Genomic DNA, 15,883 nt, shown 5'->3' with positions numbered 1-15,883 from the left:
CGTACTGGACCACACCGGTTTTATTCGTGCTGAGCCTTGATTGGAATACATAAGATCACTGATAAATTTATTCTCCATCGGATCTTGGGAAAGAACTACCCAATGACTATGACCCAATATATCTCCACTAATAATGGTTTTTGTGACAGGATGATGGCGTGATAATCCGTCGATATGGCTCATGACTGACCAAGAACACGGTCTCTACTTAAGTAACGGATCCCTCTTCTAAGGATCTAATTCGATTATATATCACTACCCCCGACAGAATGATCGCTCCAACATCTTCATTGACAGAGAATGTCCCGACCAAATTCGACGAAAGAAACCCCCACGTTCAGTCTATAGTAGGCGATGGAGCACTGCAGCTGCTGGCCGAAGCCGGTTCGCTCAGAGTTCTTGATCCCAAGACATCTAGACGACTTTTGCGCAAAATAGATTTGTATATCATGCCACTGATCTGCATCGTGTACTTCCTCCAGTATCTGGATAAGATCGCCATCAGCTATGCCAGCGTCACCGGGATGCGCGAGTCAGCAAAACTCTATGGGAACCAATTCAACTGGGTGTCGAGTGTGTTCTTTTTCGGCCAGCTCGCGTTCTCCTTCCCCACAATGCGCCTGGTGCAAGCATTCCCCCTGGCAAGATATGTGGCTGTCAACGTTACCATCTGGGGCACCATCCTGGCCTGTATGTCCGCGTGTCATTCCTTTGCCACTCTGATGGTCTGCCGCACGCTTCTGGGCGCCGCAGAAGCCGCTATCGTGCCTGCCTGGGTGGTCTTCACCTCGCAGTGGTACCGGAAGGAGGAACAGGCTTTCCGCGTCGGTCTGTGGTTCTCCATGTGTGGATGGGCGCAGATGTTCGGCGGCTACGTCGCATACGGTGTAGCAATTCATATTGGTGGGGATCCTAGTGCGTCCCTGCGAGGTTGGCAGGTCATTTTTCTGATCCTGGGCCTGCTGACCGTGGTGATCGGCATTCTCTTCTTCTTCATCCTGCCCGATTCCCCTGTTACTGCGGGATTCTTGTCCCCAGAAGAAAAGGCAATGCACGCGGAGCGTCTTCGAGGCAACGGGCAGGGCATTGGAAGCAATGTTTTCAAAAAAGCTCAATTTTTTGAAGCCATTACCGACCCGCACACTTGGCTCTACTCTTTCTGGGTCCTGGCGGCAAATGTACCAAACTCCATTGCCACGAGTTTTGGAAATACCATGGTAACGGGGATGGGCTACTCGCCAACTCAAAGTCTCTTACTTGTGACCCCGTTGGGGGCTTACGAGGTGGTGGTCTTGGTTGGCTTGACCTATCTGGCAATGAAGACACAGCAGCGACTATTCTGGTGCATCATGGGCCATATCCCAGGAATCGTAGGGGCGATTCTTATGGCGACAACTGACAAGGCGCCGGCTCTTGTGGGATACTACCTCTCTGGGGGCATTCCGATCGGATGGACGACAATCCTTGGGCTCACCAGTACCAATGTAGCTGGATCAACTAAGAAGATCACCGTGTCGTGCATCCAGACGATCGCCTACACTGTCGGCAACATCATCTCGCCCCAGACATTCCAAGCCAAAGACGCCCCACAGTATTTGCCGGCCAAAATCTCTATTGTCATTTTGTACTTCCTCATTACAGCAGATCTATGCCTTATCCGGTGGGTATCAATCCGGGAGAATCGCCGGCGTGATCAGGAGAAGGAGGCATTGGGTGAGGCGAGCGTCCTACCAGAGAACCACGAGTTTTTAGACCTAACAGACCGGGAGAATCCGAACTTTCGTTATGCTATATGAAGATAGTTTGTGCGCTCGCGATGCGGACGAGGTACAGAGATGATGAATGAATATAGTCAATGGATGGAAGCAAATTTACAACATATCTGGGACGCAGACCCTATGCCCAGGGTTCTTTGACTATGGCATATTTCCAAGAATCAAATCAAGATAATATCCAAGACGTACTTGTGAAAAACTTCGCTAACTCAAACTCGGCCACGGAAGTTTTGACAAGCTGTGTGGAGAATTACACTCGCTTAGAGATGTAAGAGGCCGGTCCGTCATTTTGAGATTGGCCCAAATAAAACACCGTCGGCTCGGGGAGTAGAGAAAGAGCAATTCTCCCACCCACTGAGCTTGACATTTGTCGAGACTAGTCATGGACAATGCATCTTTCCATCGATCTGATCGTATCGAGGAGTTGTGTACTGAAGCAGGAGTAAAGCTAGTATATCTGCCACCTTACTCACCTGACTTGAATCCTATCGAGGAGTTCTTCTCGGAATTGAAAGCCTTCATTAGACGGAACTGGGTGCGTTATGAAGAAGACCCAGACCAAGGGTTCCACACTTTCCTCGAGTGGTGTATTGAGGTTGTGGGATCTCGAAAGCAGAGTGCTTTAGGTCATTTTCGACATGCTGGCGTGGTCATTGGGACTTAATAGTCAATAGGGTTGGAGGAGTTATGGCCTTGACCTTATGGTGACACACTATATATACGCCAACAGATACCAAAATTGCTCAATTCTCTGCTAGCTGTATTTATTATATTACGACACCGGTGGTTAAGTCATTCACTAAAGGGGTTGCGTCAAACGTAAATGATTAAAGAGTCAATCAGAAGTCTATACTAACGCCTTCCTACATCTCCCACAAGTTCAGGCTACGGCCTGCGTAGCTTGATCGACCGACGAGACATTCCTCCCACACTTAGCCCATTAGCCAATATCTCTCACAAATTGGCGTGCGATACCTACCATAATTCCTTTGTCGATGAAGAATGACGGATCTAGGTCCTCATAGATCAGCTTAAGATCTAGACCATTGGCTAACGCCACATTGCATATTTGCCGGAATTGAGCTTTCAAGTTGTAGTCCTTAACATTCGCTTCATGCCATGCGCTATAATCTCTGACAGCTTCATCTCGTAATCCAGTGATATTGAGGTCATCTATGACTTGGTCATTTGGCGCCAGAAGCATTGCTGAAGCTGCGGCTGTGTTGGACGTCTCTGATTGCGGAGAAGATTGCATCCCATTGAAGTGAATATTGATAGGATGACAGCTTCCTGGAGTGCCGATCATCTTGTTGTTTTCAGATTGTTGGCTCTCAAATCTGTGCCGCTCTTCCATATATAGCTCTTCACGAAAATTGTCCGGAACGTCCTCGTGAGACTGCAAGGGGGCACCTTTCTCCACAAAGGAGATTAGACGCTTTACATGATGGCTCCTCAGTCCATAGTGTTTTTTGCCATGCGGGTCTTGCCAGCAATGTGGGCCAAGATGGCATGAGGAGGATGGACAACGCATCAAGTTGTAGACACTCCGCCAAACCGATTCTTGCCCAGATGCGTTTTCCTCGGCATCCAATTGAACGTCTCGCTTATTGAGCATTCGTTTGGTGACCGATGACCTTCGTGACCGATGACCTTCCTCTTTTTTCGACCCTACCTGAGGCAGTTTTGGAGAGACGATCGTCCTCAACATGTTTAAAGGTAATACTTAACCTCAGTTTCTTGCCTCGACGGCACAGTTCGCCCCACCTGAGCAGTTGCTTTTCCACGGCAGTCCAATCGATGTCGAGATGATCAAATAGTTTCGTCAGGTCGCGTTGGGAGCGATCATTTACCGACACGACGATCGAGGTGTCGTCTGACTTTACAGGGTGGATCGAAATTAGTTTCACCACTTGCCCACGGAGAAAGTATCTCGAACCCTCTCTTGGAACACGCTACACTTATTACAGTTACTCTTCCCCTGAACCCTTGTCTTGGCAGTAATCCAACACACGTGTAAATGACAGCATAAAAATAGCTTCTGTATTAGACCTGTAATTGTGACTAAGCAACATCGACGGTCGGTCCCCTCCCATGAAGAAGCTGACCAATGAAGTCCTCGAAGACTGCAGCATCCGTGGAGCCCTGGAATACACGAGAGAGCAAGATTCCATCGTCGCAGTATGCAGGCAATATCTGGTAGCTCTGGTCACGATGGAAGTTGGCTACTTGCAATGGTGCCGTGCCTACCGGAGACCTGTCCGTCTGAACCCAATTCAGCACCCAGACTCATCCACGTAGATCAATTGATGCGACTGAAAGTCTGACAGGTTATGCATATATAGAAATCTCGTAAATCCGCATTCTGTTCCTTTGCTCTCTGTCGAGCCACCTTCTTCGACCAACCCACCGAAGCAAAGGCCCGTTTAAGGCTTGAAGTTGTGACCTGAACACGGAACTCGTCCCACAAATTGATTGCCATCTCGTCCACATATAAACCGGGCTTTTCGAGGAGGCGATCGCACAGTGCTTCTATCATCGGAGACGTTACGGTCCGTCGCCGACCGACTCGAGTTGGGGGTGCTCTGACATTTCCGAGCCGGCGGAGGTTGTTGCTGATGTTGATAATCGAACGTTTGCTACATTCAGCAGCTTTAGCCCTTTGTGAAGCAGTCAATGATTTGCTCAATAGCATATTCTGAATCATTTCGAGCTTTGAGACAGGTAGTCTTGGCGCCATGTTGCGAAGTAATCTAGATGGTGATGTAGGAGAGGTTTGACAGGGAGCGGTGGGAGACCGCTGACGGGATGCGAGGAGCGACTTCATATGTTCACCCTTGCTCACCCTTTTGCTCAGTCAGCAGGAGAGATAATGTTGAGTGAAATGTCTTGGGGATGCTAGGTATTAGGGAATGGACCTGACCTAGCGATCTTGCAGTTCCTGGGAGCCTAGCAGCACATCTCAAAGCTGCGGACCTCAGAAAAAGATGGTTAAACGAATTGGCGCTTCATCCCTCGGTCATTTTAATCACCAACTGTGATCCAGTACTTCTTAGAATGTGCACTTTGATTGCTGGGAAACAGTGAACTCTTCAAGCGATGAGGGTCATATATTTTATCCGGAAAAGGCTGGCTGGTTACGGTAATTGGGATCGGGTCGTCCCGTTCCTGGGAACGCCATTACCCGCCCCCACATAGAAGTATAATCGATACAAAACCATTCAGAAAGCGGTGTGGCGAGCAGAAAGGCACACTTGATCTTTCTGGCTGAGCACACTAGAGTCACATGATGACAAGGCAGAGGAAGTTCCCCCTCTTTCAGTTCTTTGGAGTCCCACTGAGATTCTCGTCATGAACCACATTAGAACTTTCTGAAAACAGATACTCCTCAGCGTCTTCTGCTAGAAGAGGGAGTGCTTGTTTGACACATCGCGTACTATCTCGCTCGTCTGAGCATTCTAGTTTGTCGAGCTGTTCTTCATCCATCATGGCTGATAATTCCCAATCTCAGCCAGAGCAATCAGTGTCAGGACAAAACAAAGCTAGTCCCGACACACCACCATACCGAAAACAACTCCAACACGATGCCTATACCATCGGATGGGTGTGCGCCCTTCCAAAAGAACAAACCGCAGCCAGAGCCATGCTAGATGAAGAGCATGAACCTCTCCCAACCCCTCGAAATGATCATAACGCATATACTCTTGGCTCAATACGTGGCCACAACGTCGTCATAGCCTGCCTTCCTATACCCGTTTCACCATGAATAGCCAATAAGTTCCTTCTAGAATCGTCCTTAATAGGCAGAAGTAATGAAATGCCGGTCTCTCAAATCAAGACTATAGTACCCGAGTAGTGCAACAGAGAGTATTGGTATTGAAGCCGTAGATCAATATATTGATACGCGTAGGGCAGCCTGTACCCAACCACCTAAGAGAGAGTGGGCACGATCTAGCACCCTAGAATTCGTAGATACTGTTTGTGTTTACTTCAGCTGGCAAGATCTGAGGGTCCGCAGTTTTCAGATGGATCTTCCAGAGATACTCAAGCTCCAGGAGCTATGAGACTGCGAGGTCACATGCGTTTCCCAATACCCCAGGATTCCCCCGAACTTCAGTCAAAAATCATTTCATCCGCTCACTGAGCAGGAGGATGAGCAGGGTGAGCATGGAGGAAAGAATTTGCTCTTTGTGCCCCGAAACAGTAACGCCCATCGGTCAACCATTGAAGAAGGCCCGCAGTTTTCAGATCTGTCGCCATGACAACCACGTTACCAAGAACTACGATAGTGTTAGGTCACGTGCATTTCCCATTACTCCTGCGTCCCCAGACCTTCAGTCAAACCTATTTCGTCCGCTCACTGAGCAGGAGGGTGAGCAGGGGTGAGCATGGAGAAATGAATTACCCCGTGTTGGACCAACAATGCCGCATCAGGAGGTTTCCACCACCGAGATCCTGAACGTTCCAACATCATTACGCAATATGGCGCCGAGGCTCCCTCCTTCGAAGCTCGATATGATCTGTCACGAAGAATTCAGGATCAATGATCCAGAACCGGTTCTGCCGTGTTCCACCGCCTTCCGTAGTTCGTGTTTTACATTGTTTGATTGGATGCCTCAGGCATCACTACCTTAATTGTTTCAGCGTGTTGTTTCTTTCTTTCCTTCCCCATGTTTAGTATTCTAGTTGAATGCACTCTTTTCATCAAGACTTGGCTCGTAACATGCCATTCCTTTTGGAATCCGAGCTGCGAAACCGGGGAGGAAAGTATAAGAGCGCCGATAGTTTATTCGGTGTGAAGGTGGTTGTTAGCGGTAAAGGTGGAAAGTTGATCACAGGCCAAAACCCACCGAGCGGAGCTGTAGTTGGCGAGACCTTGCTCCAGGCTCTTTTGTAAATATCTGGCAGGTAATATTGTTTGTTAGTTCTAACCAACTCGAAACATAGTCAAGTTGTACGAAAAATCAGGAATAGTAACACGTGCAGAATTGAAGCCCACAAATTCATGTGTTCCACGGTTATCTACAGGTTCGGTATCGAATCGGGTGACTATTAACACCCTAGCCCCACACCACTTTAATTATATGATATTCTGCTAGTCAAGAGATTTCCAATATGGTTGTACATCAATTTCGATACTGTGGCAATGTGGGCCAAGTGTGGAGGACCAAATCATGCAGATGACCAATGCGAGTCTACACGTAAGCAGACTAATCAAGGTTTGGACGGTCCACAGGTCTGTTTAACCAATGAACATCAAGGGGTAAGCAGACTAATCCACGGATACCCAAGAAAGGGTAATATAAGGGAGACCTAAGGCGCTACGAGGATGTCCATTAGCTGATTGTGGTTATCTGTGGGAGAATATTCTAAGGATAGGCATTAAAATTCGGGAACTAGACAATTGATACCTACGGACCCCTCCAAGGTTACCTTTTTCATTACTAATCGCGTTGCTTTCGGCCTTTCGGTTCCAACGGTGCTAATCTCCTCTCATTCTAGTCATATAGAAACCCCAATGTCATCAATCGCCCCAGTCTCAAACGCCCAAAAGAGCTCTTATTCTCCCGATGACGATTTGACGGGGGTTACTAGCGCGGCTTTACGGCGGAGAATACAGAACCGTCTAAATCAAAGAGCCTACCGTGAGAAATTCGCCTATTCATAACATAATCGATATCGATCGTACCTAGCTAACACGGTCCTTTCTTTTAAATCCAGGCGCACGTCTCGAGGCGCGCGCTCAAAGGGAAAAGCGAACAAATGAAGCACCGCAAGTCCCTAAAACTGGAGATGCTGCTACCCTCGCACTACTAAAGAGCGGAGCCAAATCACGGCTAAATCCAATTATATGCACACTATGTGAGGCACAACACTCACAGTGTACATTTGCCCCTCCGAATATACATGCTCTCATGGATGAGTTCGAAAAAAGAGCCCTGAATAGTTATTTGGAAGGCTCGCCAAAGACGGATCTTTTAATCAGCCTAAGCAGACTAAATGTCCTTCGGGCAGCATACGATAATGTCATGGCTATGGGGATGACGGCGGAGTGGCTTTGTCAAGATGAACCCATTTCAATATTCAGTATACAGGGTCCTCAGCTTTCTGAGGATAGTATCCCATCCACTTTACGTCCCACAGACCTACAACGATCAACCCCACATCATCCATGGCTTGATATTTTCCCATTTCCTCAGTTTCGTGACAACCTCATCCGAGCCGGAGATAACCTTGATGATGATGAATTATGCCATGACCTTACGGCCTTTTGGGACACTCGCACTAGTAATGCTAGGTTACTCGTCTGGGGAGTACCGTCTTGTCCGGAGAATTGGGAGGTCACAGCGGAATTTGCTATGAAGTGGGGTTCCTTTCTGCGAGGTTCTCCTGATATTCTCATTTCAACAAATAAATGGAGGTTAAAAAGAGGTGAGAAGCCACTAGTTTGGAAGAGAATATTTGGTATATACTGAAGGTGTCCTCTTATACACTCTATATGGGAAGCACTCAAGTTATACCCAAGTGATACAGAGGGCAAGGAATATGAAGGAGAACTGTATATATGGCTACCAATCAAGTCCGATCATAGCAAGTTTCAAAGAGAAAAATTAACACACAGCAATAGATATACTAGCACGCTGGCTTGTGTGGGACTTTGGTTTGCACTAGAATTCAATAAATAGCCGAAGCTTAGTAATATATCATCTTTGTGCTTAATCCCCTGCTATAATGATCTTTTAGTTGCTTATCTCGGGGTTGTTTTCGGGGTGTTGATTGTAGGGGCATTAAAGGACTTTACATCGTCTTGGGCGATAGTTCATATAATATTGATTTGCCTCTTTCCCAACATCCCTTTATTCTTAAGCTGAATTTTATAACGTATGGTTCTATATTAATCTTCCAATTGGCGGCGTGATTATTCTTATGTTCGGTTAGCTTTCGGTGGGCGACCAGTAGCTCGCAATCCCCGCATGTGATTGGTGACTGGCATCTCCATAACATATCTTTTCCAAAAGGAAGACAGAAGGTCCGTTGGAAACTTTGTACGGAGTATATCGAAGCCAAGGGGCGATGAACCACTTCTGATTAGCCCTAGTCATAATTCACGGGCACCTCACTGACCATCATCTTGAAGAATAGTTCTACGCTTTTAAGCAGAGAAAGGTCCGCTATTTCGCCTATAGTAGAAGCGCGGGGGTTGCTCCGCGAGAAACTAGACAGAATCATCTGAACAATGAGATATCGATGACTCTCTTATATTAATGCTATTATTGAAATTGTCATACACTAATAACTAATCCGCCCATTCGAAGCTACTAGAGATCTAGCGGTACAGCAAATGTATGGTATGGCTCAATGATATTTATGAGTCTAATTAATATGATAAAACCCGCTATTTTAACAATCTGTACGGATATTGATAATCCACTGTATTATACACTCTTGTAAAGTATGCCTGGTACCAGTTGGCATATAATTCTCTGGGTATAACACCCTGTCTTTACCATTTATTCAGCTTAGAATTCGACACAACCTGTTATACTACCGGCTACGTCACCTGAAACGTTGACTGGCCGGTGCTTTCACGCTGTGGCCTCTGTTCATCTCTTCGAATTCCCCACTTGAGCTGAGCTGACAGCAGGCGGAAGTCCGATTGAGTCCGATTGAAACAGATAGTATAGTGTAGTTCCGAAAATACTCCGCCCGAGTGCCACCACCAATGTGCCGTTAAAGAGTAGATCTACATTGCATTATTAATCAGAGAAAACAATTCCAAATGATACCATTTAGTCTAACGCCTTGTCCTTTTGCCATATCAATTATCTATATAGTCTGATACACGTCTTCCTCAAGTCCATCTTTGACTCTTCTTGTTAGTTACTTCCCTTTTTAATTGTGAGAGTATGTTCGTCTCCTTTGGGCTGTTGGTAGAAGTCTGACACTATTGTTGTACCTGAAACTATATCAGTTTAATGTGGAGAGATACGCGCGGAATAAACCAAGGGGGGTGGGGGGTTTGAATCCGTTGTATACTATAATTGAGACATGAGGAAGATGATCCTTTCTAATTTTCACACGGGAGGAGGGTACAGCAACTCTATCATACGGTCCTGTTGTCTTAGATGTTATATTATGCATGGTTTCTGTAGATTGGATCACCATTATAAAAGGAAGCTGTTAGTCTCGAAGTTTCTAGAGCATCACAAATCTATCAACTAAATTGACTAGCAAATAATTCATTCTTCTTTGACTTGGTGAAAGATGCAGCTTCTCTCTCTTTTTGGCTCTTTGGCTCTTATGGCCGCGGTAGTTTCCGCGGCCGATCGAGGCAGCTATACCAAAGCTGGGATCGGGGCTCGCAAGAAGGCGATCTTGGATGCTGGTGGTAACACTCGTGATATGGCCATTGCCATGCTGGAGACGTGAGTCTACTTGTTTGGTATCCGTTCCTAATAGCCTAGCTTACAACTACTAGCGACACCATGACCACGGACTACACTTATGGTATGTCTAAGATTTGGCCAGCGAAACTAGAAGTGGTGCTAACATCCGTACTTATAGGTGATGGAAAAACAGGCGATGGCACAAATTTTGGCTTGTTCAAGCAGAACTGGTATATGCTGAGAAATTCTGCATCTGAATTCCTGGGTCAGAGCGCAGCCCAGGTCTCTAATGGTGCTGTTCTCAAGTAAGTTTTGGTAAAGGCGATAGGCCGAGGTACATCAAGCTAATACTTGAGTGCTAGTTGGGACCTGAAAAAGGACATTCAATCTCGCCACGACGGCGAGAACCACTTCGGATATGAAATTTGGTTCAGTGGTCATCGCAATGGAGAATCGGGTGTTTATAACCCGGGCACAGCTGATATCCAAAGTGGGTTTCATCTGATATGATCCCCTAGTTCACGAACCTTTTTACTGACTTTATCGCCAGCGTACATGGATGGTGTTTCGTGGATTCAACAGCAGATTGAGAGTGACGACAAGTACCAGAGCGATGACACTCGCTTCTGGGTTGATGTTGTGCCTATCTAAATGAATGACATCTGGTGGCAGACAACTAGCTATACATCCCGGAATAAGATTATGCGCTTTGTGCCACGTGGTGTGCTTCGCAGCCGTCACGTATCCTTCAGGAGCGCATTTTTTCATTTATCTACTCTCTATCTTATTCTATTCGCCCTTTTACTGAGATAGTAGATTCCGTTGTAAATTTTCACACGAATAAGCTCCTATCACCAAAACCTTACTGTTTCTGGTGGGGTACAGATTGCGTCATGTATGTTCTCAGGGAACTGCGTATGTCGTGCTGAACTTTAAGCCACTAGATAAAGAGCCAGTGGGAACCAAATTAATCTCAATTTTGTCGTGGAATTACTACATACGAACATGTATATATACAGGTGTGTGTGACATTATTACCCTGTCCCCTCGCGAACGATATGCAGGAAACGACAACTATATATATCCATGTTCGTACAAATAGAGTGATCCACTTCCTGAAGTACATATACAGTACTACAAGCCAGTGGTTCAACAATCGATTGTCTCAAATAATAATAAAATGGTTAATTTATTCATTATCTTTTTGGACGTAGTGAAAGAAGTAGCCCTAATATACCCTGGAGAAACTATCTGAAGAAGGCTGAGTCTACTAGCAAATATGTACAGTAGCTGAAGTAGTCGAGGAGATTGCGTTTGTTGTTGTGATAGGACTTCCAGATCGTTTTCGGAGTGATAGTCGGGGGAAGGGCTAAGCCCATAACTTGATGCAGGCGTGCGATCGTAGTATCCTGGAGTGGGGGCATATTGCGAATCTTGATCACCAGGTTCGAGGCCATGCGGCTGAAAATCAGGCTCACTAGGATAATATCTGTCCGTGAATTGCCAGCAAGTCCCATATGAATTGCCAGGTCCAGGGGTAATAAAACACAGAGCATTCATACTTTCTCATTGGCCAGGGCTAGTAGGCATTCCGACAGGATACGAATTAGCAGTCATCGTCCTCGTTTCTAAGGCTCTAGCAGATCCAACGTCAGCATAATCACGACCAGTCAGTTCTGCAGACGCTAGTCCCTTATCAGAAGGCCAAGCCTGTTATGTACAAGAAGTAGAAAAATAGTACCCACAAATTTATCGCGAGTCTCTGAAGTTCTAAAGGTATTCACAAGTAACAAAGTGTAATTGAAGACGAAGAACTAAACTAGATACAGCAATGAGTGTCCTTATATATCCCTAAGTTCTTCCTGCGTAGAAGTGTAGAGAGTAGATGAGTAGATCGCAGATACTCTTCTACCGTCGACTGTTTTACTACTTGCATGATCACTTGGTTGGCACTTCTCGAGTGTGCAAAGGTTTGTTGTTACCGAGAACAACCTATATAACGGATATCCTCTGTATGTGGGTCCTGTTCAGGGTGGATTATGTTTTTGCTCACTGAGCCTGATCGTGGTTTCTCTTTTCCTGATCTCCTAAGGATACCTAGGTAGCTCTACGTACTTAAATTCCTCTGCCAGGTGGGGCTTTCCTATTCCAGACGCCGCCGCTCTAATGAGGACGCTCAAAGTCAGGCTCACTGAGTAAATTTCAGTCCAGGCTCAGGATCACTGAGCTGCTTAGAGTGAGCCTTACTAAGCAAATGACCAGAGCCTCAACTCACGGCGTGTAAGGGTCCTGGTTGATCAGCACGTGATACACCTTGCCTATTTGAGACTAGTTCGAACTCATGATTTTAGGGCCCAATTCAAATTTCTTTTCAAGAGGCCAAATTACAGAAATTTCGAAATATTGAAATTACACTTTGCCTTCTCTAACTTTCCATTTCAATGCAAACAAGTCGAATTTCAGGAGCTTGAGTATTCCTTGAGAATTTGGCTACCTGGTAATCTGGCAATCCGTCACGTCCATCTGTCACTCACTCCCGCCGTTGGTACATTATGTCGGTGAATTGCCAGCAAGTATCCACTATTATTTGTAATTACTTAGTCATGTTAGATCCCCCTAACGTGGATCCTGGTCGTTCCGGCATCCTGGCCGTTCCGGCACCCCACCAAAATTTCATATTTTGTACACTTTTTAAACTCCAATTAAACAACCAAAACACCATTAAATTGACTAATTAAACCTTTTCGGGCATGTAGTATACCTATGCCCTTTCCCCATGCATAATGAACATGTAGTTTGCTGGCGTACAGGGGCCAAAACAGGAAGTGTAGGTTCAACCTGGGGTTCTAGAGCAGGTGTAGGGTTAGATATATATCTCACACTAACATCTTCCTCACCACCCATATTGGCAGTAGGGTCCGGAAGCTCTGTTAAACTACCTATGTTAGGTATCTGCTTCTTAGATTTCTCCCTTTTTTTCATCTGTTTTCTATTTCCCTCCCGTAAACGCTTAATCTCATCCCGCATCAAGATGTGCTCGTGAACTAGCTTAACCGACATATTATAAAACCGTTGAAGATCACGTTTTGTGGGCGAAGAGATCTTATCAGCAGCTGAGCTTAGACCAGAATTGAGCCTAGATTTGCGTTTTTCTAGCTGCTTAGTCGTCCGAGGGATGCCGGTAGAGATATTACTACCTGATGTTGAACCTTGTGAAACTGGTCGATCTGGTAGAGGCGGAGATTGAAGGCGAATATTGAGTTTTGATAGTACCCGATCAGGATCTAATGGCACTAAACCAGTAGCTGCAAGGCACTTTGAACGATAGACTCTTTGAATGAATCGTTACGAGCCGCTGGAAAGATATCAAGGAAGTCATCTTTCTCGATAGAATCGATGCCTAATCGGGTATATTCTGCAACCCGCCTTCCGTAAGAGCGCTTTAATACAGCAAAACAACCAACATCAAGAGGCTGTAAAAGATGAGAGGCATGCGGAGGCATACATATTGGTATAATGTTGTTTTCCTGGCAAATCTTATCGAATGTCGCTGTAAGATGACTGTCGTGGCCATCAAGGACCAAAAGACAATGTTTCCCTTTTATCTGACTTTTTGTATGCGGAATAAAGTGTTTTTGAAGCCAATCAACGCCAATTTCGTTACTCGTCCAGCCGTTTGGACTAACGTTAAGAGCCCAATGTTTTGGAAGGTCGTCGAACCATCGTTCCATGAAGTTTTTGCCTTTAAAGATAACGTATGGTGGGAGCGCTCGCCCGGAGGCGCAAATTGTTTCAATAACAGTCACCCATTCGCGATTACCAGCTTGTAAAACGCCCCTCCGACCGGTATAAAATGACTGTGTGATAATCTTCGTTGTTGCACTAACTCCCATCGCAAATCCCGATTCGTCAAAGTTGTAGATATCATCGTAAGTAATACCATATTGGGCAATCGTTTTTTCAATAAGCTTAAACCACTCAATAATGATATTTGGATCTTCCATTAAGGCGCGTTTATAGTCATATTTGCGAGAGAATCGACTAGAAAGCTCGGGATGTCGTTTAATGTATTGTGTTGGCCAATTCTTACTAACGGTCTGGGGGGCATGATCTCCACGGTTTTCGAGTGGTAAAATAGCCATATCTCTTGACATGGCGATCGTGAGAGCAGCACCTCTATGATCTATAGAGATTAACCAATCCTGGATTGATTCCTCTTCTAATTGGGTGAATTTATGGCCTATAGCCCTTGTGCTAGACCAACTGGTTACCCCTTTCATCCGGTCTTGTAGCGTAGATCGCGGGACTTCGAAAGAGCGAGCAGCAGCAGCAACGGAGGTAAACCGGCCATTTTTGATAGCCTTAATTGCTAGTAGGACTCTGCCTTCCTGCTCAACTGATTTCTGAGCTTTTTGACCGCGGATTGGAGGCATGGTAGGTGTTTAAAAATAGGAGGCTTGGTGAGGGGAAGCAAATTTGAAGTGCCTGCCGGAACGGCCGGGATGCCGGAACGACCAGGATCCACGTTAACTATAAATTGCCAGAACCAGGGGTAATAAAAGACAGAGCATTCATACATTCTTATTGGCCAGGGCGAGTGAGCATACCGACAGTTATGAGCCCGATTCGCACGACCCTGATGCAGAGAAGTCCTACGTTCGAAACCGAGTGGTCTCACCTCAAAGAAGATCAAAGCGAGCGCATATTCAGAGACGAGCGCCCCTTATCATCATAGAAGGGAAAATACTTCTGTCATAGCCGAAGATCAGTGGAGGTCAGCAAAGAAGTCACCGAGAGAATGGAACGTTAGGTGCCAGAAACACATCAAGTCGATTATCCCCTTACATGCTTTGCTGGTCAGCTACCTGCTTTAAGAGTAGCAGCCAGCTGAGGGGGTGTGTCAAAGCATGAATACGCATAATACACCGTACTTAAGCCTAGCTAAGTAGGTGTGCACCTTTTTGGCCTAGCGGTCACGAAAACAGCGTTTTTTTCTATGCGACAGTTATGAGCCCGATTCGCACTGTTTAATTGATCAGATATCGCAAGAAGCTATTCAGGAGCACCCTGAACCTCACCGTCGTCAAACACCTCGCCGTCGCTGTTGTTGTTTCTCACGATACCTGAATTAAGCACGTTTCAACACCCGATTGCTACTTCCTCCGAGCCAATACCCCTATACCCTGTGTAGATACATCTGACATCATGGATGCATCCACAGTGGCGATGCTCTCCGCCCGTAAAGGCGATAAACTTCGAGATTCCGCGCAATGGAACAAGTGGATTGACCTCTGCGAGCAATTTGCTACCACGCGGAGAGTATGGCAGTTCTGCAACCCGGCCACACCGGAGAGCCACTTGCCGATGAAGATGGAAGAACCCATCGTTGAACCTTACCCTGAAGACTATAGGGATGAGAAGAGGGTCAGATTGTGGAGAGATCAGTTCGATCTATGTAAATTCCGCACGGCCCAATGGGAGAAACAGGAGCGGGGAATAGCTGAGGTCCAAGAATGGATACTTGCTCACCTTGATGAGAAGTTCCATGGCACTGTGCAGCAAATGAGATCCCCTTATCAACGCCTGAGATCTCTGAAAACACGTTTTGGAACCTCCACGATCCATGAAGAAGAGGTGATTCGCAGATGGCACGCCATAGCGGGAGCAAGGCCTCCTAAGGATGTGTTAACGTGGATCGATCACTGGGATGCACTCCGGGAAGAA

At 46.1% G+C, this 15,883-nt stretch overlaps 4 protein-coding genes across 4 annotated transcripts; 3 read left to right on the top strand and 1 right to left on the bottom strand.

Moving 5' to 3' along the window:
* Window positions 1-269: 269 nt before the first annotated feature.
* On the top strand, window positions 270-1,796 carry N7529_002032 (uncharacterized protein; the record flags this gene model as incomplete). Its single annotated transcript, XM_057237563.1, has 1 exon — window positions 270-1,796. The coding sequence occupies one exon, from the start codon at window positions 270-272 to the stop codon at window positions 1,794-1,796; it is 1,527 nt and encodes a 508-aa protein (XP_057102250.1).
* Window positions 1,797-2,715: 919 nt separating this feature from the next.
* Window positions 2,716-3,390, bottom strand: N7529_002031 (uncharacterized protein; the record flags this gene model as incomplete). Its single annotated transcript, XM_057237562.1, has 1 exon — window positions 2,716-3,390. One exon carries the CDS (start codon window positions 3,388-3,390, stop codon window positions 2,716-2,718), a length of 675 nt encoding a protein of 224 aa, XP_057102249.1.
* A 1,869-nt stretch (window positions 3,391-5,259) lies between these two features.
* On the top strand, window positions 5,260-5,538 carry N7529_002030 (NACHT nucleoside triphosphatase; the record flags this gene model as incomplete). Its single annotated transcript, XM_057237561.1, has 1 exon — window positions 5,260-5,538. The coding sequence occupies one exon, from the start codon at window positions 5,260-5,262 to the stop codon at window positions 5,536-5,538; it is 279 nt and encodes a 92-aa protein (XP_057102248.1).
* A 4,499-nt stretch (window positions 5,539-10,037) lies between these two features.
* Window positions 10,038-10,810, top strand: N7529_002029 (uncharacterized protein; the record flags this gene model as incomplete). Its single annotated transcript, XM_057237560.1, has 5 exons — window positions 10,038-10,198; window positions 10,252-10,280; window positions 10,338-10,464; window positions 10,522-10,649; window positions 10,710-10,810. 5 exons carry the CDS (start codon window positions 10,038-10,040, stop codon window positions 10,808-10,810), a joined length of 546 nt encoding a protein of 181 aa, XP_057102247.1.
* Window positions 10,811-15,883: the final 5,073 nt, after the last annotated feature.

This window comes from Penicillium soppii (genome assembly GCF_028829465.1).
Source record: "Penicillium soppii strain IBT 18220 chromosome Unknown utg000002l, whole genome shotgun sequence".
Classification (NCBI taxonomy): Eukaryota; Fungi; Ascomycota; class Eurotiomycetes; order Eurotiales; family Aspergillaceae; genus Penicillium; species Penicillium soppii.
Note: the sequence above shows the minus strand (reverse complement) of the source record. Positions and strands in the feature narration are given on the sequence as shown.